The sequence below is a fragment of the Amblyomma maculatum genome, unplaced genomic scaffold (genome assembly GCF_055883805.1).
Source record: "Amblyomma maculatum isolate TAMU_Amacu unplaced genomic scaffold, ASM5588380v1 scaffold_13, whole genome shotgun sequence".
Taxonomy (NCBI): domain Eukaryota; kingdom Metazoa; phylum Arthropoda; class Arachnida; order Ixodida; family Ixodidae; genus Amblyomma; species Amblyomma maculatum.
Window position 1 is genome coordinate 24,126,570 of NW_028146738.1, and position 26,516 is coordinate 24,153,085.

Consider the following 26,516-nt stretch of genomic DNA (forward strand, 5'->3'; position numbering starts at 1 on the left):
GTCGCCAGGACGAAAAGAGACCACTCGATGTGTAGAATCATAGCGAGTCTTGCGGTCTTCCTGGCACGCTGCCGTGATGAGGCGGGCAAGATGACGGCATCTGGCCACACGAGATAAAAAATGGGTAGGTACTGATGTGGAGTAGTCGGGCGTAGAGAAGAAGGAAGCGTCGAGAATGGTAGTGGGAGGACGGCCATAAACGAGGAAAAATGGAGAATAACCGGTAGTCCGTTGTACTGCTGTGTTATAGGCGAATGTGACGAATGGTAGAATAGTGTCCCAATTTCGATGATCTGGTGTGATGTACATGGATATGATGTCTGACAAGGTGCGATGAAATCGCTCAGTCAGACCGTTAGTCTGGGGATGGTAGCTTGAGGTTGTCTTATGAACGGTGGATGACGCTTGAAGAACTTCGGCAACGACTTTCGATAAGAAGGCTGTACCGCGGTCACTTAGGAGCACCCGAGAAGCGCCATGACGTAATACAATTGATCGTAAAAAGAAATTTGCTACTTCTTCAGCGGAACCAGTCGGTCCAGGTGCTGTCTCAGCGTAGCGTGTGAGGTGGTCGACAGCTGTTATAATCCAATGGTTACCCCCATCGGAGAGAGGTAGGGGACCATATAAGTCGATGCCGACTACGTCGAATGGCGTGGCAGGACAAGGAAGAGGTTGTAGAAGGCCGGCGGGCGAAGAAGTCAGTCGTTTGCGACGTTGGCACAGGGGGCAGGATGCGACGTATTTGGCAACGGTGGAAGATAAGCCAGGCCAAAAGAATCGTTTTCTCACGCGGTCGTAGGTTTTGTCAAAACCAAGGTGGCCTACAGTAGCGTCATCGTGGAGAGCCGCCAGAATACGTGGGCGAAGCACACGCGGCACGACTGGGATCCAGCGAGTTCCATCAGGGCAATACACGTAACGGAGTAGGATGCCATCTTCGAGCTTGAAATTGCGAAGCTCTCGGCGAAGCCTAGCATTGGGTGGGTCCGAAGCGCCGATAAGGCGGTCGATAATAGGACGGCAGTAGGCGTCAGCTAATTGCTGCGAGCGGAGTGCGTGTTTGTGCTCAGAATCGTCAAAAGAAACTGTTGTGATATGCGTCGGGGAAAGAGATGGTCGGCTGTGGTCAGGGGTAGAAATGCGTTGCGAAGAAAAACAGCAGGCTGATTCCGTAAGTGGGCAGCGAGAGAGAGCGTCGGCGTCTTGGTGTTGGCGACCAGATTTATAAGTGACGTCGAAATGGTATTCTTGCAGGCGTAGAATCCAGCGGCCAAGTCGGCCTGTCAAATTTTTGAGTGAAGACAACCAGCAAAGAGCATGGTGGTCGGTCACAACTGTGAAGTGCCGACCGTATAGATAAGGGCGAAATTTTTGGACAGCCCAGACGACGGCAAGACACTCCTGCTCGGTAATGGTATAGTTTTTCTCAGCTGGAGTCAGAGTCCGACTGGCAAAGGCAATCACTTTCTCACGCGATGTTGCATCACGCTGCAGAAGTACAGCGCCAAGACCGTGACCACTGGCATCGGTGTGCAGGATAGTTGGAGCGCTGTCACTGAAGTGGGCAAGAACAGGATCTGATGTGAGGGCGTGCTTTAGGTCATTAAAAGCAGTTTCGCACTGTTCCGTCCATACGAAAGGGCTGCGTGCTTTAAGTAGCTCATGAAGTGGTGCAGCAATAGTTGCAAAGTGCCTTATAAAACGCCGGAAATAAGAGGCGAGGCCGAGGAAACTGCGCAAATCTGTAGTCCGTTGTGGACGAGCAAAGTTCAAGACCGCGATTGTTTTTTCAGGATCTGGGCGAATGCCGTCATGACTGACCAGATGTCCCAATATTCTAATTTCCTTCTGTGAAAAGTGGCATTTCTTGGTGTTGAGCTGAAGGCCTGCGGAAGCGAGACAGGTGAGGACTTCATTCAGGCGCGTGAGATTGTCATTAAAGGTTGTCGAAAAGACAACAATGTCGTCCAAGTAGCACAAACAGGTTCTCCATTTTAGGCCACGAAGCACAGTATCGATCATTCTTTCAAATGTCGCTGGTGCGTTACAAAGTCCGAAAGGCATAACATTAAATTCGTAAAGGCCATCGGGTGTTGCGAAAACGGTTTTTTATTTGTCGTCCTCGTGCATAGGTATTTGCCAATAACCTGAGCGAAGGTCCAAGGTCGAGAAATATTCTGAGCCTTGGAGAGAGTCAAGGGCGTCATCAATTCGTGGCATCGGATATACATCTTTGCGGGTAATTTTGTTGAGGGCGCGGTAATCAACACAAAAGCGTACCGAGCCGTCCTTTTTTTTAACTAGCACTACTGGGGAGGACCATGGGCTTGTTGAGGGACGAATTATATTGCGATGGAGCATGTCATTTACATTTTCTTCAATTACTTTTCGTTCAGAGAGGGAAACCCGATAAGGCCGTCGGCGAACGATAGAGTTACCTTCAGTAATGATGCGATGGTGCGCAACACTAGTCTGTCCCAGTGGTGTGGAAGTGGCATCAAAAATGGCTTGGTGGTGTCGAAGCAATGTCAGCAGTTCTTGGCGTTGGCTCGGAGTAAGTTTAGGATTAATATTCTTTGCGAGAACAGAAAGAGAGACGTCTGACGAAACACGTTGCTGAGGCGGAGGGGCGGTGAGCACCATCAGGGAAAAGGGTTGAACATCCACCATGCAATGCAGAGAAGTTCCTTTTGGGAGCACGAGGGATTCACGTGAAGTGTTAGTGGCCACTACTGTCGCTGAGCCGTTGTGGAATCGGACAAGACTTGACGGGAAGGCGACGCCGCGTGCAAGATGACTATATGATGGTGCTATTAGTACGTCCCCGTCAGTTATGTGGTCAGAAACAACAGTAAGCAGTTTTTCGCACTGAGGAGGCAAAACAGTATCAGCGGCGGCAACGAGGGGATGATGTCGTTCAGGAAAGTCAGATGAAAAATCGCTGTCTGTCATATGGATAACACGCTCACCACAAGAAATTAACGCTGAAGCGGTTGACAAAAAATCCCATCCAAAAATCATCAGATGCGCACAAGGTGAGAGCACAGCAAACTGCACATGATGGCGGATGCCGTCGATAACAACTCGTACGGTGCACTTCGCCGAAGGGCGCAAAGGGACGTCACTGGCTCCACGGAGTTCAGGCCCATCATATGGTGTTGTCACTTTTCTCAAACGGTAGCACAAATCAGCGTGAATAACAGAAATTGCAGCCCCTGTATCAATCAAAGCTTCAACCGGTAAACCTTCAGCGATAACAGCAATCACGTTATACGGGCGATCAGGAGGACTTTTAGTAAGTTCGCAGAGTGCAGTTTGACCTCCGGAAACTGCAACACTTAGTTTTCCGGATGGCGGACAGGGAGAACGGTTGCGGGGCGGAGAGGGGAAACTGAGCGGCGGCATGGGGATGTGGACCGGCGTCGGGATACATGGTTCCCACGAGGCTCAGAGGAAGATACTGGAGGTGGGGAAGATCGACGAGGTGGGCTGGGAATAGGTCGCCGCTGATAATATGAGGGTACGTCACTTTCGAAGGCGTCGTAACCACGCCGCTCGTTTTGAATGCGCCGACGACAGAAGCGGGATATATGCCCTCGGATTCCACAGTAGTAGCAAACTGGGCGAGAGGGGCGCTAAGGTGCGTAATAGGGTGGCGTAGGTTGAGCCGTCGTCACGGCGTTGATGTGGTTGTAGGGCGGTGCCAGTTGGGGCGGCGGAACAAAAGGAGGGGGTGATGCTGCGACGTTTGCGTAAGTCGATGCTGGGTGGGTTGCAGGAGGGTCGGACACCATAGGCCGAGTGATTGTTGCCAGCTCATCTTTAATGATGTTGCGGAGACCGGCGTCATTAGAAGGTACCGAAGAATGATCGCACCCGTGTTGACAGACAGGCTTGAGGGCTTGGAGCTCCTCCCGGATGATGGCTCGAATCAGTGCCCGCAGATCTAGGTCAGCAAAGGTCGGCCCAGTAGCAATGCCGGGCTGCAATCGGGAGGACTGCAGCTGGTCGATACGTTGGCAGGTCGCAATAATGGCGTCAACGGTAGAAGGATTCTGGGCAATCAGGGTGTTATATGCCACAGAATTAATTCCTTTCAAGATATGGTGTACGCGTTCAGGTTCCGGCACGGTGGGACTAATACGCCGGCAAAGTGCAAGTATGGCCTCTATGTAAGACGCGTACGACTCATCGGGACCTTGGAGGCGAGAGGCGAGCTTATTCTTCGCGACCTCTGTCCGAACTGCTGGGTCCGCAAAATATTGGCGGAACTGCTGCTTGAACGTGTTCCAGTTAGTGGTGTGGGGTTCGCGGTTAATAAACCAGGTTCTGGCGACCTCAATGAGGTAGAAAGAAACATTCAGAAATTTTAGAGCATCGTCCCACCGGTTGTAGTTACTGCAGCGTTCATAGGTGTCCAGCCAGTCATCGACGTCTTCATCGCGACGACCAGCGAACAGCGGCGGGTCGCGTTGTCGTGTGGGCACAGTCGGAGGGGGTGGTGCAGCCGAGGTAGAGGGTGCTGCGGATTCGTGGGTACTCTCGGTAGTCATAACGATGGTGGCAGGCGGTAAAGAGCGACCGGAACGTAGCTCCAGCGAGAGGCAGGGCACAAAACAGCAAGGGGATCAAGTCCTACCTCCACCACTTGTGGAAGAGGGCCAGGTCGAGACGGCAAGGTCGAGACGGCAAAGCAAGGGATGCCGTGTCTGGCGTTTTACTCCGATGACAAAGCCCAGGCGCGCGCCGGAGCCGGCGCCGCGGGACGATGATGATGGTATGTACAAATGAAAGAGGAAGATCATGGAATGAATAAATTAAAGAACATCCACGGAAGGCTCACAATATATATATATGTTTACCTACTTAGCAGCAGTGAGTGAATCCCGTCAACCAGTGTGTAAGTTGTAGAAACGAGCAGTGCACACATTGTCACGGGGTACATAAGTGGCCATAAATAACAAGCATGCATTAAAAAATAGTTGCAAAAATTGTGCTTCTGTTAAGCCGATCGGAGACGATGAATTATTGAAGTCGTCGACTGCGAAAGCCCATATTTCTTTAGTAAGAATTTCAACTTTGAAACGCTATGTAAAATTTCAATGAATCTGCTGTTTTAGCTTGCGAGATGTTGCCTTGCGCTCATCCGGCGCCATGATAGCACTTACAGTCGAACCCGGATATATCGAACTCGAAGGCGATCGCGAAATAGTTCGATATATCTATAATTTGATATACTGAAATCAGCTTGAGACGCCACTTGCGATCATGAAAAATGATACCGTATTTGTCGCATAATCAACCCACTCGCATAATGAACTGACCCCTCACTTTTGCCCCCTAGAATGTGAAGAAAAAAGAAGCGTTCAGTGGCGCGTCTCCGTCTCGACTGTTGCATTCACTGCTCATTTATTGGCAGCACACCAAGATGCTACGCAGCGCAGCGATAACGTCGCAACGTGTCAATCTTTTGACTATTCTTTTGTTAAATCCTGCGGTGGCAGGGAGCGAACTCGGCAGAGTACCATTGATGGCTTGATTGCACAACCCTGGTTTGATTTATCACGCTGCGCTTGGGGCAGGCGTAGTCCACTGCCACAAAATCACTGGAAAGCGCGATAGCTGCAAATGCCATTTGAAGTGAACAATGCTAAAAAGTTGGTGTAGATGTAAGAATGGACGACTCTTGAAAAAAAAAAAAAAAAGGCAAACAAACTGCTGCTTCGTAACGTCCGCAGCCGCCATAGCTTACGCTGCGCCACGCGTTCAGCACGACAAGTTAGCGAAAAAAAAGAAAAAGGGTAAGGACGACTCTCTCAAAAGAAAAAAAATTGCTACTTAACGTCTGCAGCCGCCATAGCATATGCTATGCTGCACATTTAGCACGACAGCAAGAATGAACGACTTCCGCAAAAGAAAAAAAAAATAACTCCTGCTTCTTAGCGTTCGCAGCCACCGTAGCTTACACACGTTCAGCACGACGACTAGGGTGCCTCACCCTCGACACGGGATGCGCATCGCATGTCAGCCGCCGCGCGCAGAGCGCTGACAACTCACACTAGAGAAAGTGTCTGCCACGGGCTGAGCTGTCACCACCGAGATCTCGGTGGTGAAAGCTCAGGCTGAGCTGGCATGTCCGCGCATGCGTAGTGCGTGTTGCTTCGAACAAAGATCGGGAAAGAGAGAAGAAGAAGGGGAGAGATAAAGCTCTGCAAAAGAGTGTGCATATTGGTACACCCTTGCTCTTCGCTCTGTTGTGTATTTCCCCTCTCCCAAACACCACGGCTACATTGGGTCTCTCTCGCTCCTTCACGCACATGGCTAGCAAGAGTCACGTGCTGGTGCGGCAGCGATCACTGCAGATGCGCACGCCTTTGGGGAAAGGGCGCGGCGCTGCCTAAGCCGTCGCCGAACTGTGCCCTCTTAGCCCTTCCATACATGGCTTGAAAACGTCATGCGGTTAACGGCCGAGGGTGATGCGATCGTCTTTGAGGACACCCTCGACACGAGATGCGCATCGCACGTCAGCTGCCGCGCGCAGAGCGCTCACAACACACACTAGAGAAAGTGTCTGCCACGGGCTGAGCTGTCACCACCAAGATCTCGGTGGTGAAAGCTCAGGCTGAGCTGGCATGTCCGCGCATGCGTAGTGCGTGCTGCTTCGAACGAAGACCGGGAAAGAGAGGGGAAGGGGAGAGATAAAGCTCTGCAAAAGAGTGGGCATATTGGTACACCCTTGCGCTTCGCTCTGTCGTGTATTTCCCCGCTCCCAAACATCACGGCTACATCGGGTCTCTCTCGCTCCTTCACGCACATGGCTAGCAAAAGTCACGTGCTGGCGCGCGGTAGCGATCACTGCAGATGCACGCCTTTGGGGAAAGGGCGCGGCGCTGCCTAAGCCGTCACCGAACTCTGCCCTCTCAGCCCTTCCATACATGGCTTGAAAACGTCATGCGGTTAACGGTCGAGGGTGATGCGATCGTCTTTGAGGAAGGCGCACCGTCCAATTCGTGGTGCGGAGTTCGATATATCAAACGACCGGTGAAATTGAGTTCGATGTGCGACGCAGCTTTCCTATATGGGATTTTCAAGGGGATATTCTGTGAGTTTGATATATCCGGGTTCGACTGTATTTCCTGAGGCCGCACATGTCTCCTCATGAATTTCTCCACACTGGTATGTTCGTGGCATTTATGCAGAGCTTTTGAATCATTCTTTTGAAAAGTCAACGACCGATTTTTCGGACTATCAACGAATCGCGAAAATGTCCGAGAAATCGGGCCGTCCGAAAAAGCAAATGTGCACCAAAAAAGCTCAATTTATTCTCTATTCACACACATCACACACATATCACATTTATTTTCATTGCTAGATACATGTACATGGTGATCAGTCATGACTTTGGGGCCGGAAAAAGTCATGAATGCTTTTCTGCACGACGCTGTGCTTCCGTGCGTAAACGGGGTTAATCACACTATGTATCCTCCGCAGCACTCTACACACCAAAAAAGTTGCTCCCATTGCAATTACATTTTCTTGGAGGCGAGGTTTTTCTTCTCCACTTCCTGTTCTTCATCCTCTTGTGGAGGATGCATTGCTATAGCTCCCACTCCGTCAAGAACCAATAATGGCAGCTTAAGGATGTTGTTCACCTCATGATGGCCAGCCGGCTGTTGACTGCACCCAGGATTGGCATTCAGTATGCCCAAGATAGAAGCATGAAGCTCGGGAGGCAAGGGTACTGGGGTTGGTCCAGACACAACCGTGGTGGTTGCGGACACACAAAGTCGAAAAGAGTGCACCCCTACCTTGCACTCACCGTACTGGAATCCTGCCCAGCACTTGCTTGTCACACAGGGTCCAGTGGGCCACGAAACAACGGTCAGACACAAAAATAATAAAAAAAACAACAACAACCATTAAGGAGCGCAGCAGTACAGCGACAGAACAGAAGCAAATATTCTTCTGGGTCAGATACGGCTCTTTTCTTTATCTATGAAGCAATTACTGTTATTGATATTATTAACCAAGGCCACAACACAAAAGCGCATATCCAGATCAGCCAAACTAAGCTCATAATACGAAAAGAGCGCATTAGGAGCTCGCTGAGCCAACCGACTCATCGCCTTGGTGCTGTGAAATTAAAAGCCGCACTTGACCGCCCACATTATTGGGCCTGCAGCGAACTTTTAAATATCGCGCCAACGTAGGGGAAGAAGAAATCATGAGATTTTCTGTTCGCTTTCTTGGTAATTATTAAGTGCGTCAAGGGTAATTATGGTAATTATTAAGTGCGGTAATTAGTGGTAATTAAGTGCATCAAGAGGCCTGCACAGGCCAGGTGCATGCTTTCATTAATTTTTTTATCAATTGACTGGCCGATGAAATATCAGTCAATTGATTAAAAAATTTACGAAAGGCTAGTCAATTGATAAAAAAATTAATAAAATGCACGGGCCTGCTACTGGCTTTGTAGCTGAGCCACCTCCGCTGCCTCATGCAGACAGAAGAGAAAATAGAGAAGACAGAAAAAGAAGAGGGAGAGAAAGACGCGTGTCGCAACAGCCGTCGTCCGTGGCGGGTGCAATGACTGCCTACAACAGATAAGAATTCGGTGGCAGGCTAGCCCCCGGTGGGGAAGGGTGGCTGTTTGTGGCCATGCGGGGCTGGAAACTGGTAGGTTAACGCTGCTTGCGGTGGGGGCTAGCCTGCCACCGTATTTTTATCTCTTGTAGGCCGTCGTTGCACCCACCACCGCTCGGGTGGTGTACGACGATTATACGGCACGCGTCTTCCTTTTCTTTTTCTTTCTTCTCTACTTTCTCTCTTCTGTCCGCACGAGGCAGCGGAGGTGGCTCAGCTATAGGGGAGAAAACCTGGGCCAGGGGGCGCTGCGCCGCTCTGTGCGTCGGCGCCCTCTATGGAGACCCCGTCAAAATCTACGCGCAGCCCGGCCGCGTCGTCTGCTAGCCGCCGCATAGAAAAGCATGTTGTCGTCTGCTCCGCGCTGCTTTCTAGCACGTGTTTGCGCGCGCGCGCGCTCGGTTGTTTCTCTCCTCCTCCAGCCGCATTGTGGCCACCGTCGCGCTCTAACAATGAGGGGGGAAGAAGAAAGAAAGAAAAGAACTAGAAGGAAAATAATGACGGCGGACTTTTTTCGCGAAGCTTGTGTGGAAACGGTAACGGGATGGTTGTGGGCCTTTCTTTTTTTTCTTTTTTTTTTGGGGGGGGGGAAGGGGAGGGGGGATATCTCGTACCGTTCGTGTGTCGTACTTCTCTAACTGGCGGTGCTGAAGCAGCCATCGTGGAACCGGGTGGGCCTCAAGAAACGGATATTCGTCATTAATGCGATCACTTTACGTCAATCATCCTATCCTCATACGCGATCCTGCTTCGGGAGCTCAAAACTGTGCGTTCGCTATAGGAGATAACTGAACTAGGAATTGCGCAGCGTAACAGTGGAATTAAGAAGACAAAGATTTCCGTGGAGAGATGTCCCCGTCTGCATGGAAAGTCATCAGACATTTCCTCGCTGTTCGTCTCGTGGTGAGGCAACTGCCGCAAAAATGGCATGCCTCGGCTTCTGGGGAATGACCCAGGTCGTGAACTTCCCCTGGCCGGTGTCGGCAGGAACCAAAGGGTAAGGCGGCATGCTTCGTGCCTTTGTAGGGAACGTATCCTAAACGCGCCGAAAACAGGCCCCACGGCGCCGGCAGCACTGCCTAAAACGTTTGTCCCCAAAGAGCTGAATAGGCCCCTTTCAAGTGACCAGTCACAAAGGGAAAGGAAGGAGCACTCGAAGGCTGGACCCTTCATTCTGTGAACATGGGCAGAGGCATCAAGAGGTGCCGCCTCAAGTCCTTCAAGATACCTGTCGTTTGCCTCCCGCCTTCAAGCAGCGAATTCGCGTTCATTTTTTTTTTTTGTATGTCTGAGCCTGCCAACAAGCGCTCTTTGAAAACAATGTCCGGCGATCAATTAATCATAATTTCTTGCTTTCAAAAGCACCGATAAAAAACATGCCTCCAGCCAGCCTCTATGTCAGCCGGGGCACAGAAAAAAGCAAAATTAAGAAATCCCACTGGCAAAGAGCGCCGGCATTGCGCGAGAACGCGCCACCAACCCCCCTCGTCCTCACTCTCCTTCTCCCGCTCCGCATGCACGCGCGGCTGAACGTAGCACGCGCTCCCGAGCGAGCGGGCTGCGCAGACTCCGCAGACAGCAACGCGCAGCGCGGGCGCGGATGCGCGTAGGTTTTGTAGTTCCTCTCCGCTCCGCTGGAAACCGAGCGCTGGCGTCGCGGAGCAAACTCCAGCTTTGGTTCCCTATAGAGCCAGTAGCAGTCCCGTGCATTTCCTTTTCCTTCTTCCTGTAGTCGCAACAACAATGACTGTTGCATTGTCAGGGGAGAGGTCGGAGAGGTGGTGAAGGGTGGCTGTTCCTGGCCCTACGGGGCTGGGACTGGTAGGTCAACGCCGCTTGCGGCGGTGGGATCTTTATCTGTTGTAGGCAGTCATTGAACCTGCCACCGCTTAGGTGGTTTACTGGACAGATTCCAGCATAACACTGCATTGGTTGAAAGGAAGCCCTTTGCAGTGGAACCGGTTTGTAAGAACAGAGTGAGCGAGATTCAAACCTCCACAGAAAAAGACCAATGGAGGCATTGTCCTGGTTGTGAGAACCCCGCAAATCGTGCTGAATTTCCGCCTGAATTTCGGCGAGAGTCGTAGTGTCGCCGTAAGCCGACGAAAGAGTTACAACCGCTTGCATCAGCTCAGGTTGCGTCGGCTGCGCTGCTGCAGGGGAGTCGTCGTCGTCGTCGTCGGTCTCGGACTCCACAAGCACTTGGCGAATAATTTCTGCATCTGTGAGCCCAGTGCACAATTTCAACTTGTGGTGAGTGAGTGAGTGAACTTTATTAACTGCTCGGGGATCTTTTTCTTCGCCTCTTCAACCGAGGCCGACGAGCGGTTGGCGCCCCCAGTCCAGGGCACCACTGGCTTTCGCCAGTTTGCGAGCTCTTGTGACCAGGTAGAGCTGAGCCTCCGGGTCAGAGCTGGCCAGCAAAGCCTCCCACTGTCTTTCATTTGGTTTTTCAATTTTTTGTAGTTGATGTGAGCTGCATTCCCATGTTATGTGGTACAGGGTAGGGGTCTTCCCGCACCATGGGCACTCGTCTCTGAATGTCGTGGGATGCATCATGTGTAATATGTGTAAATTAATGAAGGTGCCCGTCTGTAGCCGCCTCAGATCTATGGCCTCCTCGTTGCTGAGCTTTTTATGCGGCTCCGGATATACTTTCCGCAAGCCTCTGTAGTGTTGTAGTATTGTGGTATAGTCAAGGTCAAGCGGAATCAGGTCCTCTGTCCCGAGACTGTTGGGCGCACGGTAGGTTGCATGTCCTCGTGCTACCCTGTCTGCGTACAAATTCCCCGTGATCCCTGCATGCCCCGGAATCCACACTAGTGTTTGAGTGTATTGTTTTGTTGGCTCGCTTGTGGAAGAAAGGATTTGGTGCGCTACCTTAGATAATTTACCCCGTTGAAAATTTCTGCATGCGGATTGAGAGTCTGACAGTATCGGCAGACTCTCTCCCGTTTCTCTTCCTTGCCTAATGGCCAGTGCGATAGCCACTTCCTCTGCCTCCGTGACTGTACAGTTTTGGATCGAGGCGCTAACTACCTCCCGGCCTTCGCAGTCTGTGACCGTGGCTATCGCCCTCTTTGCGTTGGTTTCGTATAAGGCTGCGTCGGTGTACCTTGACGTGTCTTGTTGGCCGAATGTTTTTTCATAATACTCTGCCCTTGCCTGCCTTTTTTCCGGGTGCAGGCGGGGGTCCATGTTTCTTGGTATGGGCCGAACTCTGTACCAATTTCTGACTTCCCGCGATACCTCTCTTGTCTTGTTATAAGCCTGTAGGTGAGTGCTATATCCCAGTCTTTCCAACACCCGTCTTCCCGTCCTCGTTTGTAGAAGTCTGTTTAGCTGTGACTTGATTTGGGCTTCTGCTAATTCTTGTATTGTATTGTGCAGACCCAGAGCTGCTAGTTTGTGGTTCGGTGTGTTCTTGGGGAGCTGAGTGCGGTCTTGATACCATTTTGATGATGGCGTCCGCTCTGTCTTCCTCTCCTTTGGTCATATTGAAGTAGGGTAGAGCATACGCTACTCTGCTACCACGCCTGTGAACTCTGAAAACGAGACTGTCGATGGAATTTCGACACCTGCAGTGCGAAGGTCATCAATGAGCTGCTGACTGCCTGACAGCTGCTCGACGAAGCTCTCCTCGTCCAAGGCAGCTGACTCGCCATTCAGAAGCAATTGTGTAGCGTTGTGGGTGCCACCGACTTCCACGCATCGGCGAGCATACTAAGTGCTCCAAGAAAATTGACAGAGTAGGTTTTCCCACTGTCGAGGTACGCCACCACCACCAACCACTGGATCACAATACAGACTCCGTTGAGTGCCTTCTCGCTGCCGTGTTACACATGAAAAAAAAAAGAAAAAAAACCTCCTTATAAAATCCTGAAACAGCTTCTTGAAGAACTAAAGCCGATTCAATTAAATGTGAGCCAATGCTCGGCAACACACGTGAAACGCACTGCAAACACACTGAGAAACAGGCAGATGAAGCGATCAAGCTAAAAGAAGAGAAAAAAGCACTCTGGCAGCGAGCAGAGACTTTTTCCGGAAGTGGAAGCTGCTAGGCAAATAATATAGCCTTGATCCAGCGTCAGGTTAGCTGAGGAGCAGCACGCATGGCCGGCATCGGTTTCGAGGCTATCGAAGGAAAAAGTAAACAAACAAGATGGCAGCGACACCGTTTAAGGGGGAAAGTGTGTCTTAAAATAATTTTCTTTTTTATTTGTCCAATCTGAAAATCTTCAGTCTTGGTTTTTCATGCTGATTTCAAATCTGCACTTGGAGTTTTTATAGCTACATTGGTTCAGGAATTGCTGTAGATTAAAAAATAATCAAAGGGTACTTCTTATGGGGCTTTTTGGCAATTTTGTCTTGCCAAAGACATGCTCTAAAGGTGATGCTATCTTTATTAATTTGAAAGCAAGTTATAGAGGAAATGGACCAACTCTTACTACATACATTTTTCTCAAATTAACTCATTACCACACTAATTTGCAATTAGCACAATTGCACCAGGGCAATATGAATAGCATCACCCCCTAGATCGTTTTAGTACGATTACAGTGATACCTATTTTGCCAATGTCACTTACAGACAACATAGGAAAAAGCCCCTAAGGTTGAGTGCAGTGCCCAAAAACGTCGAAATGAGAAAAACATATTTGAAGTTTCAGACAACTGCAACTTTTTCTAGAATGCAGCTACAGCAATGGGAATTACATCAGTGTGGAGATCTGCTCTTCAAGAGAAAGTCTATACTAAATATGTGACAGTACCATCTCCCCAAAATTGCAAAAGCTTGTCATAAAGCCATGTACTACCCCTAGAATCAGCATGAGAAACTACATTTATCCTTTCACATGCCTGTTCCAGTGCCCTTCAAAGTAAAGAAATACTTATAATTGTGCAATAACTTGTTATCACCATATTAATAAACTTTCACAAGGTTTCCCCATATGAATGTTTGCTGTGCAGCAGATGCAGAGAAGAATGCAGAAACCTTTGCTGGAGCAAAAGCTTCTATTCGCACTTCATTGCGTACTGCGGCGTGAAATTTCTTGTTCGCCCCACTTATCGCGCACCCTGCGGAAAAAAAAAAGCACCCGAGATCATTCACGGAAGTCGTGGCTGAGGAATGCGGACAACGGCGCGCTGTCAGGATCACTTGTCAGAATTGATGCGATGAAAAAGCTGCGAACGGTGGCGTCGATGGAGTTGATCGCTGTCAACTGAACAGTACAACATATTCATGCTGTCTTGAATGTGCCTGGAAGCGCTCGGTGACGATTCTAGGCCGCCGCTGGGCATGCCGCATCGGACGCAACATGCGACCCTGGAAGTGCGCCGTAGTCCTCTTTCTTCAGCGGCGCGTTCCCCGCACACTGTAGTTTTTTTTTAAATTGCTTTTTATACGCCGTTAACTCGCGTACATCCAAAAGATTATTGCCGACTCCGAGAGTGATTGATACGATTGCAAGAGCCGGATAGAAATGTGCACTGTATGCACAGTGGCCGCCGCGACGGCGAACTAAACAAAACAGAAAATGGCGCCAGTCGTGGTTACCAATGGGGAGCGCGAGACGCAAGGCTCGCCTCGCGAGCGTGCGCGCCAGCCAATCATCTGCGAGCCAATCAGAAAACCTGCGATGGCAGTCGTTCTACTTGAGTAATGCCATTTTGACATGCCGCAAAATGCGCACGAAGAAATAAGCAAAACAAGCCCAAGATGGCGGCTATCAGCCGGCTGCTTCGTCGATGGCGCGCGCGGGAATTTTGAACAAATTTTGTTCCTTCTGGGCCATTTTGCGGCGCCCATGGCGCTTTAGAAGTCAGTTTTATTGTATTTCTCGATCGAATTCAGCGTTGATATTTTTAGGACAGGTGCTTGGAAGTACAAACATTCCAAAAATGCTTTTTTCTGAAAATCGATTTTTTGTTCATTTTTTACTATTCTAAGACCCGCGTCCCCCCATAAAATGTTGACAGTTGGCCCGGCTGACGCTTGGAATGTCCTGTCGCACATAAAGCAAACGCTCACCAAACAAATCCCCATTACAGCTATCACTGGTGGATTATAGGCTTGGGGCAAACTCCAGTAGGTACTTTTCATCATACACACTTTTTTTAGATGCATACATACATACCTGTAACGAAGGGTTTTCGCACAGTCGAGAATGCGCAGTCTGCTGCCAGTCCATTCACATCTTGATGTTTTGTAGCCCTAAACCAAGCTTCAAGTCGTCGTTGGTTGCGGCTCGCCGAAGGGAGCCTGAAAAACTGTCTTGCGTCCTGACACGCCTCGAGAGTGGCAATCATACGCGGCACATGTAGTTGGCATTGTTTTGCCCAGCCTGTTACGGTCACTGCGCCGCCAGCCTCATGCACTAGCTATGAGTGCGGCGACGAGAAACGGCGTCCAATGTGTTTGCATCAGTCGCAATTAGGACTTTGCGCAAAAGGCAAACACCGCTTTGTGAACATGAAACTTCTCTGTCACTCTTTTAGAGATCTTGGTACACTGCCCAAGGTGGTGCGCAGTGGTGCTGGTGTCAATCGGGCGCCGGGGTTATACAGATGGTGAGTGGGCGGCCGTCGCAATGTTTAGTTCACAGCGTTGAAGAGTGTGAATGCGCGTTTTTATGAATCTCTGCTTTGTATGGACGATGCCATCAGCTTATTGTAAAGGGTATTGCTATGGCGACAGTGGCAACGATGAAAAGGTGTTGCTTTTTCTTCCCCCAACTCATGCGAGCTACAACAGAATTGCAGATATGCGCTATCCCCCAGAAAGAAGTTGGTGACTTCGCATTTGATTACCCTAACATATGTGTTCTTGAAAAACATTGACACATTGGGTGGACATCGCCAGTACGATGTCCAGTGTGTCAACATGTTTTTCAAGAACATATATGATGTACTCCTAGTGAAGGGGGAAGTGTGTATGCAGCTTGAAATGTTGGCTGCAACCTAGGCTTAATTAGCCAGTACTCACCTTCGTTATTGTGTGACGCAAATTGCGACCTGATACAAAAATGAACACTCAGGCTAACATGACTGTATGTAAGAAAACTTGTGCCGTTGCACAAAGAGTTTTGCATGTATACATGTAGCTTTATACGGTGTTCGGACGGCTAGTACCTGCTGGAACAGGAAATTCCGCTTATCGCTCAGAAGCGCGATTGGCCCATCGGACTTTCAATGGCCGTTTCCAGTTTGTGACATAGCTATTCCGCAAATTTCAGTCTTCACCTGAAAAAACGCTTCGCTGCTGTAGAGAATTTGTATTAGCTGTGAGGCAGTCGCAGCCTCGAAATAAAGAGCAATTTCATTGACAGTAATGGCGGCGCCCGTGTGCTGTGCGATGTCAGTGCACGTTAAAGAACCCCAGGTGGTCAAAATTTCCGGAGTCCTCCACTACGGCGTCTCTCATAGCCTGAGTTGCTTTGGGACGTTAAACCCCACAAACCAACCAACCAACCAAGATTTGGAGAGGGCTGCCAGTGCACTATGGCGGTACGTGAGCCAAAACTGTACAGGTGCTCGATTCAAACGAAGGTGCAGCATCCCTGGCACACGTCTTATCATCACTTTTTGCTTTGTTTTCGGTCATTGTAGACGCACAAATCCAAATACAGTAATATCTCGTTATATGAGACTTGAAAATAGTTTGGTTGGTTTTCCTATGTTTGCCATGTTAACAACATTGCATACAAGAGGCATGGTTACAAGAGACACTCTGTTACTAAAGACAATTTTTGTAGGTCCCTAGAGTAATTTCTTCACTATTTATAAGAGACACAACTAACCCAGGTATATTCATGCAACGCAGCTGACTCGTACCAACTCGTATGTGTGGAAGTTTAGATTCCCTTATCTAAATTCTGTTCCGTATCAGTGTTTTGTTTTGTTGCAATATGTCAGGAACCAAGGAGTGCCTCCTCTCTACTAAGAAGTCAAAATGTCCGTTGTTTCAGTCACACCGGAATGCGTTGACAGCGCCTGAAACAATAAGGACATTTTGACTTCCCAGTCAAAAGGAGGCACTCATTCTTGGTTCCTGGCATATTGCAACAAAACAAGACACTGATACGAAACAGAATTTAGATAAGGGAATCTAAACTTCCACACATACGAGCTGATAGGAATTTTTGGTTACAAGAGACCTTGGTTACAAGAGATACCTTTTTGGGTTCCCTTGAGTGTCTCTTGTAACGAGGTTTTACTGTATTGCTTTTTGTGTTGTGGGTGGGATGAGGAAACTACTGCTAGGCTGACTCTCTGTTGTGAGCAGTTGATATTGCCAGCCGACCAAATTGTCATTTTGGTCATATGTTTTGGATGACATGTTTCGTGCAGTTTTGTTCCTTTGTATTTTGTGTTAACACACACAGTTGCCTACACAGCAGTGGACGCCATCACCCCTGTGGTGCTTCCTGCTGCTGCTGTGTGTTTTGTGCTTTCCACTCCTGTCAGTGTCTGCCTTTTTTTCTTCCTCCGTACTCCATTCAGCTCTTTCACTGCGCATTTTTTTTCTCTGCGCCTGTGCTGGCTTCTCTGCACTTTCATCACCCTCTCCTTTGCCGTTGTGTGCTGCGCGGCTTGAAGTTGAAAAGTTGGCTCCTAGAAGCTTACGAGCCTAGTGATGAAGTTGCTCACTAAGAAAAAAGTCTCATTATATATTGCACTGTATGATGGAAGGAAAAACTTTTTTTATATGCCAGCAATAGCGGTAAGCCACGAGATAGCGCATGGGCAGTGTTGTATGAAAGTTGGTTACAACAGACTATTTTGGGGCTTTTGCTCCTGCCCGCTTCCTTCTTGGCTAGCTTTTCGATTCCAGTATATTAAAGCTTGTTGATTCGAACATCAAGGAACAGGAAAGAATGTTTAGGTTATCTGAAATTTTAATTATTAGTGTAATGAAGGAGGGGCTTCAGTGAGTGTGAGAAGGCTTCACAGCACAACGTGGAAATGGCAAGGTAAAAGCATCCTTCTTTAGTGGGATAGAAGAACCGCAAGGATAGAAGCAAGGGCGCATTGCTGCAAACTGATTTAGATAAGGCATGGAGGCGAGATTTGTTGGCTGGCTGATGCTTGGCCATCATCAGCTGCGCTGGTGCAGAGTTGGTAAAACTGTAACGAAGTGTCAGGCCTACCCTCAAGGACGATGCTGGTTGTCGTGCATGCCATTGCATGCAAGATATGTGCATGATGCAGTTGAGGTTTCAGCAGGGTGTTTTTGATGCTCATTTACAGTACCTATCATACCTGGGCTGTGAGTAGTTGGCAACGCACGCAACGATGGGAGTGCACGGACTGCACATCGTAAACTTCGCGACTGCTAGTTGCGCTGTACGCATCGTGAGCAGTCTGCGTCGCCGACGTCGCGATCGCCTGTCGCGCTGTGTGCCGCGAGTGGCGAGCTGTGACCGCGTGACCGTAATAAACCTTCTCGGACGTAAATAGATCTGCGTGACTGCCTTTCCCATGCTTCTGCATGCTTTTTTTCGTTCGTTTTGATATGAACTTTTTCGCGACCCCTGTGAGATTCTTATCACTGAGGTTCTACTGTAGTACAGTTCATATTAACGAGTGTTTTTGTAGACTTGCCTTGTGTAGAGTGGCTGCTACTAAAACCACATAAATGCATGCTTGCGCCTACTCCTCGCTGCTGCTTACCTTCCAGCAGACAGACAGAGAGCCATTGCAGAGGACTTCTAAACATTGCTCAACTATTGCGAGAGCTGCAAGGTGTAAGCTCAGCGGTGTGGGATTTTGGACTGTGCATTGATGTGTGGCTCTTGGAACGGCACTTCAGTTGTACGCGGTGAGGCCTGATGCTTTAGCAACACATTCTTGTATGCAGGACCACCTCCCAGCCGGGGTGTTGGGCCAACATATGGGCACAACATAGTACGCATTCCGGCAGAAGAGAGTGTGATTGTGCAGCAGATGTCAATTGTTCCATCTGCCACCGCTGCACCTCCACAAGCAAGGTGAGGGTGCAGTTTTTATTTCTTCAACATTGGAGTTAGATTAGTAGCAAAAAAAGTCAAACCTTGCATAATGGCTCGTCTCTGGGGTTCCGACAACTTAGGTTTAGCGTGTGAGGAACGGGGAGTGCAGAATTGGACAAAAGTAGCGACTGCAGGCCAGCAGACATGCCCCCCTCTCTCTGCTGCTGCCTTCTTCCACGAAGAAGTGCTCGGGCACGTGGAGAGCAATTACGGAGCATTGGGGATGCTGCAGTGCCTTGCAAATTTCAGAGGAGCATTCTGCTCGTAGAAAAATTGGCTGTCTTTTAGCTTTTTTTAAACCTAATGTGAAGCGATAACTCCTGCCGAGGCTACCTTGATTCTTTGGTGGGAACATAGCCACCCAAAGTGGTTGTGGCTTCAGTTCTAACTTGACCTCGAAGCTGTTTGAAGGTCATCGGAAGCGCACTGTGATCTTGCCTTTACCTCACCTCGAGTAGTGGCTGTCGCTTCAACAAAAAACAGCAGACAACAATATACCCCTTCCCCATTTTTTTTTTCTTGAGCAGTGTCCAGCTGCTGCGTTTTCTGGCTGGCACATCCCGTGAAAAAAGTAAAAGCAGGGTTCTACTGTTATGGCATGAAATCTGCAATGTGTTCATCCTAATTGAGCGACAAAAGAAATGCCGTGAATTGACACACCTGGCATCAGATACTAACATGATGGCATGTCTAATTTGGGCTTCAACGGAGTGCGTAATATTGCCGAATTGCCTGAAGGTTGAGCTGTGAAATGTCCATCCTTTCGCCTTGAAAATGCCAAGGCATGGTGAAGCCTTCTATTGCACAGGGAACAGGTTAATAAGTATGCAGTGCGCAATCCTGACATAAGCAAATTATACACGAGTTTTTTTTTCGAAATGAGCCAGATCTACCAAAACGGACACTGAGAACGAGGTTATAATTTCTTGTCTGAAAGGAATGCGCTGGTATTCAACCTAGCACCTCACAAGTTTTAGGGGGCAGATAGAGGACTCAAACAGCATTAATCGCCGAAAATATACGTGCATATTTTGGTCTGTACAACAATGGAAACATTTCATTTGGCTCATATCGAAGCGAAGCATTGGATTCGACCCGGTTTTCTTCTCAAAACTTTATTATTACCGAAGTATATTTCAGGTTGCATTCAAAATATTTAAAAATGCTCGTGCTGTGATTTCAGCAGTAAAAAAAAATTACACGTATGCGTCACCTGCTTTAGACTCGTACATGGATAGCTGGTCTGTCTTCCTGGCAGCATAAGCAGCCTTCTTCACAATCTTCCATGGGCTCCTTTTCTTTGACCGATGTTTCTGTCACAAGCGCACACTTCAGTCTTATTTCTGTGTTTACATTTCGGAAGCAGCAAATTCTTGCATGCCCCGTTGCGGTAGTGCAGTGGCAAGACGCCAGACTACTGTGCCGGTGTACCCGGGTTCGATCCCGACCTCCGGAAGCTGCATTTTGATGGAGGCCAAACAAAGTGGCGTCCGTGTGCTGTGCGATGTCAGTACACGCCAAAAATCTCCAGGTGGTCGAAATGACTCCGGAGCCCTCCACTACGGCACCTCTTTCACTCTTTCTGCTTTCACTCCCACCTTCCTCTCTTCCTCTATGGCGCGACTCGGGTGTCCACAGAACAGAACTGCGCCTTTCCTTTCCTGTGAACCAATTATTATTATTATTAAAATTCTTGCTTTTTCGGCGTCTTGGCAGGCAATTTTTCTTTCCTTGTTTGCACACGGAACGTTCATCGATCTCTTCATACCCGTCGCAATCCATGCGGAACTAACTCCGTCAAAGCAGTCTTGGAAAAAAAAAAAAACGAAACACGACAAGGCAGTCAGCGCTACAAGGCACGAGCACCGCCAGCACGAGCTTACAAGGAGGCTGCCATGTTGGCTGAATCACGTGGTCTCCGGGTCTGTCTTCTACTGGTTGAATGGATTTGGCTCATTTCGATCCACGCAGTGGAAGTATTTGGCTCTTTTTCGATTTAAAATGTGATCTGCGATTTGACCCATTTTGTTCTGATCTGTTTTTTAAAGGGAAGTTGACTGGATTAGCTTCCCACTACAGTTGGGTTTGCATTAGTTTCGGTTTGTGGATTTGGCTCATTTCGAAAAAAAACTCATATTGGTGTCTGCATGAATGCGACGGCATCGAAAACTAAAATGAAATGACTAGCGGTGAAAGTGAGAATGCCCAGTGTTTGGGCAGGATTCCGAGCCTCCCACCCTGGTGTCCCTCATAGCCTATGTGTCACTTGGTTATGTTAAAAAGAAGGTGCAGATTTGTTTTAAAATTCTTCGCAGGTTGACCATCTTCCTCCTTTCATACATTTTATCCTTTATAATGATGCATAAGACACATTAGTGGCAAACGTTGTGCTGTGACGGCGTCTCATTGTGTAGGGGGAAGTGGATATGCGTTTTCTCCCCTCCTCCACCCCTTTGTCAGCAGATGCATGTGTGTTCATGACTTTGCTGCAATCGCTGCTGGCTAGGAAGGGAAGTGTATATCCCATACAATATAATGTCAAAGTTTGACTGTTCGAGGCATGCTTCCTCACAAGTTTTTTTGAGTCATTTATTTTGTTGCCTTAATTATAATATTGGCAGTCTCTGTGTTTTTGAATTAACATGTTTGTATTTTATCATAACATGCTCAGAGATGAGTGCATAATTGTGGTCCTATTCATAAAAATTTTCTCCTTCCTCTCTTACCCTCTCTACTAGCTGTAGCTACACTGAATATGCACCGATGCTGTCTCTGGCACTTTTGTGCGAGGGTGGCAGGCTGTTTTAACTAATATTTGACTGTTGGTAACTGCGCTCTAGGAATTTTTTACTAAACAAGGGCGTGCGAGTTTTAAGAAATTTTTATTAGTCTGAATTGTCATCTGTGCAAGCATGCTTGCTGTTTGTCCTTGGACCTGCAGTCACCGTTTAGATAAGAATATTAACCTCTCATTTCGATGCACAATGTCCATTTAAAGGGGTCATGCCACGGTCATCCAATATATTAGTCTGGCAAATAATACTGGGCCTTATTATTCTATTTCCGAAATTTGGGCGCCCTAGATGCATTCCTTATTTCGAAATAAATGGCTGAACTTGACGTCGCGAAGCTCCTCCCATTGACAACTGTGGCCTTGCTGAAACGCTTGGTGACTTCACAGAGCGATGCCGGCCACCGCATAGTCTGCTGCTATGCCGGCGCCGATAAGCTGTTGACACACTGGGCTGTGTTCGCGCTTCCTAACATCACACCCAATAAGTGTACTCAGCATGTTTATGAAAACAGAACACAGACCGCAGTAAAGCACGATTTAGTTCTTGCCCAGAGTTTCAACTTCGGCGTGACTGCTGCGATCATACTGCCCCCACCGCTGTAAACACCGCCGCGCCTTCCGCTTGAATCGTCCGCGCCAGCGATATATACGGCGGATTCCTTTCATCATCGTCAGAAGAGGCGTTGCCGAAAGTAATTATTGCCTACTACGAAACAGTGGGGTTGAGAGTAAAGAAGTTTCATGATCGAGTGGTCTGTTTACTAAAACGCTTCGCTGATCTATTACAAAGTGCCATCCGCTGCGGCTTCACAGCGAATTTAGGCCTAGTGACGATTAGGGAAAAGCAGACAGCCAGAGCGCCGTCGTCCTCCGCGCTCGCGGGCGCCGTTGCTGTAAGCTAGCGGCATCTGGGGCTATAAGCCTCTTGATCTCATCGTCTACTTTTATGATACGGCGAAGTCCTAACTTGGGGGGGGCATCAACGAGCAGCGTAAACGATATATTGCTAAGATGAGACAGGCAGGGTATTGGGTGCCTCGATAAAGTGCGACGCATCCAATATGTTACGCTGCTGCGCTGTCGGGCAGTACCCGAAGATTGTAGAAAAGCAGCGTCGGACGGTGCTATATACATTGCGCATTTTATGTGCTGCTTTTCAGACATGTTTCAGTGTAAAATGTATACGCTGTTCGAATGGGTCAGCTCGTGTGCCTTTCATACTCCGACGCCAACGCGCACCTGAATCCCGCCTACAGATGCTGCTATTCCCTAGGTTAAAAGCGCTGAAAAGCTCAGTTTGCGGTAATCTCTAAGCGGCATGACTGCTGTTTGGCCGACATTACTGCGGCTTTGTGTAACAGCGTAACCACGGTTGCGCTGCTCGCACACAGAACATGGAGCAGACAAACGTAGCGGTGGCCTATGTCGTCATTCACGAAGAAACAAAATTGCTATTTTTAAATATATCTGCAGCTCCGATGCAGCTGAAACTTTGAGGTTTAGTTGCTTGGCACATCAGAAATAAGATGCAATAAACAGTTTATGTTCCAAAATTGGCGTCATGACCCCTTTAAGAAAAAGAAAAAAGGGAAGTATAGGCATATTGGAGGCATATGACCTTTTTAACATAACTCTTCTTAGGTGCAACCTGCATGAGCAACATTCGTGAAATGTAATGTGACAGTCTTGACTGTCCCACAGGAGGAAATCTTCTACACTAAGTTGTGGATGTCACTGTTGCAAACTGATACAGTCGAACCCAAATATATCGAACTCGAAGGGGATCACGAAACAGTTTGATATATCGATAATTCGATATACAGAAATCGGCTTGAGAAGCCATTTGCGATCGTGAAAAATGATACGGTATTTGTCGAGCAATCAGCCCATTCGCATAATGAACCCACTTCCCATTTTCGCCCCCGAGAAATTGAAAAAGAAAAAAAAAAGAAAAAGCGTTCGGTGGCGCGTTCCTCCGTTTCGACTGTCGCATCGACAGCTCATTTATTGGCAGTGTGCCAGATGCTGCGCAGCCATAACGCCACGATGTGTTTATCTTTTGACTACACTTTTCGTAGATCCTGTGGTGGCAGGGAGCGAACTTGGCAGAGTGCCCGCGTGATGGCTTGATTGCAGAAGCCATGGTTCGATTTATCGTGCCGCGCTTGGGGTGGGGCAGGCGTAGACCACTGCTCCAAAATCATTGCCAAGCGTGACAACTGCAAATGCCGTTTAGAGCGAACAATGCTAAAAGCCGGTGGCATGACCGCAGCCGACCGCATGCTTTCGTTGATTCATAGATGCAAGAATAAACGAATCTCGCAAAAAAAAAAGAACTGCCGCTTCCTAAAGTCCGCAGCCGCCATAGCTTACACTGCGCCACACGTTCAGCCCGACAAGAACAACTTTCGCAAAAGAAAAAAAAAATTGCCGCTTCTTAACCTCCGCAGCCGCCATAGCATACGTTCAGCCCGAAAAAAAAAAAAAAAAAAAAAAAAAATCTGCCGTTTTTTAGCGTCCGCGGCCGCCGTAGCTTACGCGCGTTCAGCACGATGACACGAGACGCTCATCGCACGCCAGCCGCCGCGTGCAGAGTGTTCACAACAGACACTGGAGAAAGTGTCTGCCACGGGCTGAGCTGTCACCACCGAGATCTCGGTGGTGAAAGCTCAGGCTGAGCTGGCTTGCCCGCGCATGCGTAGTGCGTGTTGCTGCGAACGAGACCGGGAAAGAGAGAGGAAGGGGAGAGATAAAGCTCAGCAGAAGAGTTGGCACACCCTTGCGCTTCGCTTTATCGCGTTTTTCCCCTCCCGAATACCACGGCTGCATTGGTTCTTTCTCCTTCCTTCACACACGACTTGCAAACGTCACGTGCTAGCGCGGCACCGATCACCGCAGATGCGCGCGCCTTTGGGGGAAGGGCGCGGCGCTGCCCCAGACCATCCGTCGCCGAGCTGTGTCCCCTCATTTCCTCCGCGCGTGGCTTGAAAACGTCACGCGGCAAACGGCCGAGGTGATGCGATCGTCTTTAGGGGAGGTGCACCGTCCAATGCGTGGTGCGGAGTTCGATATATCGAACGACTGGTGACATTGAGTTCGATATACGACGCAGCTTTCCTATACTTTTACATGGGGTTTTCAAGGGGATATTCCTGGAGTTAGATACAACCAAAATTCGAAATATATATCCGGGTTCGACTGTAATACATTCTTCGAGGTTCCTTTTTTTTTTTTTTTTATATATACCATGCTGGCATCGTAATAGTGACATGTACATTCTGTTTGCTGCAGAGCTGAACCCTTAGCGGCTCAAATGTCGAAACTGGAAGTCAAGGATCGAGTCAAGGATCAAGGAAAATCTGGGAAACCGTAAGTACATTATGTGCATTATCTTTCTTCTCCACACAAACTGTGTGTTTTAGGGAACTTGGTGTACAAGGCTGGGGATGTTGGTCTGTGCATCATCACCAGAGGCTTTTTCATTTGCTGCATATGTCATATAGGTCATTTTTACACTCTGTTGGTCTCCAGCCCAGTGGTTCCCAGCCGTGATTCTCATGATGGAGGTTGCTGCAGGTGGGGTTACAAGTCAACAGTAACACAACTTTTATTGCTGCTCAAGCAAAAGAGCTGCATCACTTAAATCTGGACAGCTTGGTTGATTCCGTGACTGCTTTGGTAGGAATGCTGTAAAAAATTTTGCCAAGAATGTTTCGATCAGTACATGCGCTCTTCTTTATGCGGGCCGATGCTGTAAACCGTGAGCGGTGGCTGCGATGATGGTTGGGCAAGAGTACAAGTAATGCACCTAATCTTAATGTAAATCTCGCCAGACATTTTTTAGCACTGAGTAGTGTCAATTTCAGTTTTCACACCCAAGGCTGTTGCAGCGCAAGAACATGTATAACGTCGACGAACGTTTTGGTAGCCTGAAAGAAAACGCTGCGCGCTCTATAACAGTAGTGGTATTTTTCAGAGATGTTGTCATGTGAGGTACTGCAGTGATAAAAGGTCCCTTCAGTTTGTGTGGTGTTATGCTGTTCTCAGTGCCAAATTAAAATTATAAATCCTTGTTTCTTTGGAGATATTTCAGTGCTCAGTTTGTTCTGTGGGAAGCAAAATTTATCATTTCCACTGTAATCTGGTGACCTTTTGGCCAGTGGCTCTTTAGGTAAAGCTGCATGTCTGCAGCCACATCCGTCCTGTTCCTGTGTTTGATCTTCAAAAAGTGTGCAACTAACGCCTTGCAGCCATCTTATGGAGAAGGGGGACAATGCACGGGCTCCCCGTGTAGTCCGCCATCTCCATCGTCATCGGCGCTCGCCAAGCTGATAAGGAGCCAACAGAAGACATAGCCGTATCCACATCCATAGCATAGTCTGTTTATTCTCCACGCCATTGGTTGCGTTTTGTTGAGTCAGCTTTGCACTGTTGGCCTGCGTGAGTACGACTCTGTTGACAATCTTTATGCCCTCACACCGACGGAACGCGTGCGAAAGCTGGATATTCCAGTGGATCGTGGACGCGCGGAAAGCGATTCTGGCCGACTTGTTGTGTAAGAGCTTAAAAAAAATGTGCCATCAGTAACAACTTGGATGGTTCCGAGGACGGCTAGTCTAGGAGGGTGGCGATGCAGCCTCGGATGGTAGCGGTGACGATTGAGAATCGGATAACCAGTGACGGGGCCGTCATTTGAATGTTCTGAAAACGAAATGATCACCTAGTGTACAGTTTTATCGTTCTAATGCTGTTTTCTTTATATTTTTTATTTTCAGATAAGAGTGGGTTAGAGGCGAGGATTTCTTTTTCCGCAGAGTTCAAAAGATATGGGTGCGGGTTATAGCAGGGGCGGGTTATACGCGAGTAAATAGGGTATGCCTCCACCGGCATCATCCTGGTTTTGCTCAAGACAGTAACGACCTGGTGCCATTTTGAGGTGGTGGCGCTGTTGGCCCTTGTTGTCCTGGTACCATTCCGCAGGGCTTCCACTCTTGCTCCAATTGCGCCATTCTGGACCAAACGCGATTTGCTGCGCAATCATGATACAAACTGCCAGAAATGTGC

General features: G+C 48.5%; 1 protein-coding gene across 1 annotated transcript in view; it reads left to right on the forward strand.

The window, feature by feature from the left end:
- The window catches only part of LOC146172381 (piwi-like protein 1), a 197,773-nt gene that overhangs the window by 34,252 nt on the left and 137,005 nt on the right, over positions 1 to 26,516 (forward strand). The window contains exons 4-5 of the mRNA XM_084585935.1: positions 18,508 to 18,637; positions 24,744 to 24,821. Of these exons, the coding sequence (XP_084442061.1) occupies positions 18,508 to 18,637; positions 24,744 to 24,821 (208 nt within the window). The remainder of the gene's footprint in view (positions 1 to 18,507; positions 18,638 to 24,743; positions 24,822 to 26,516) is intronic.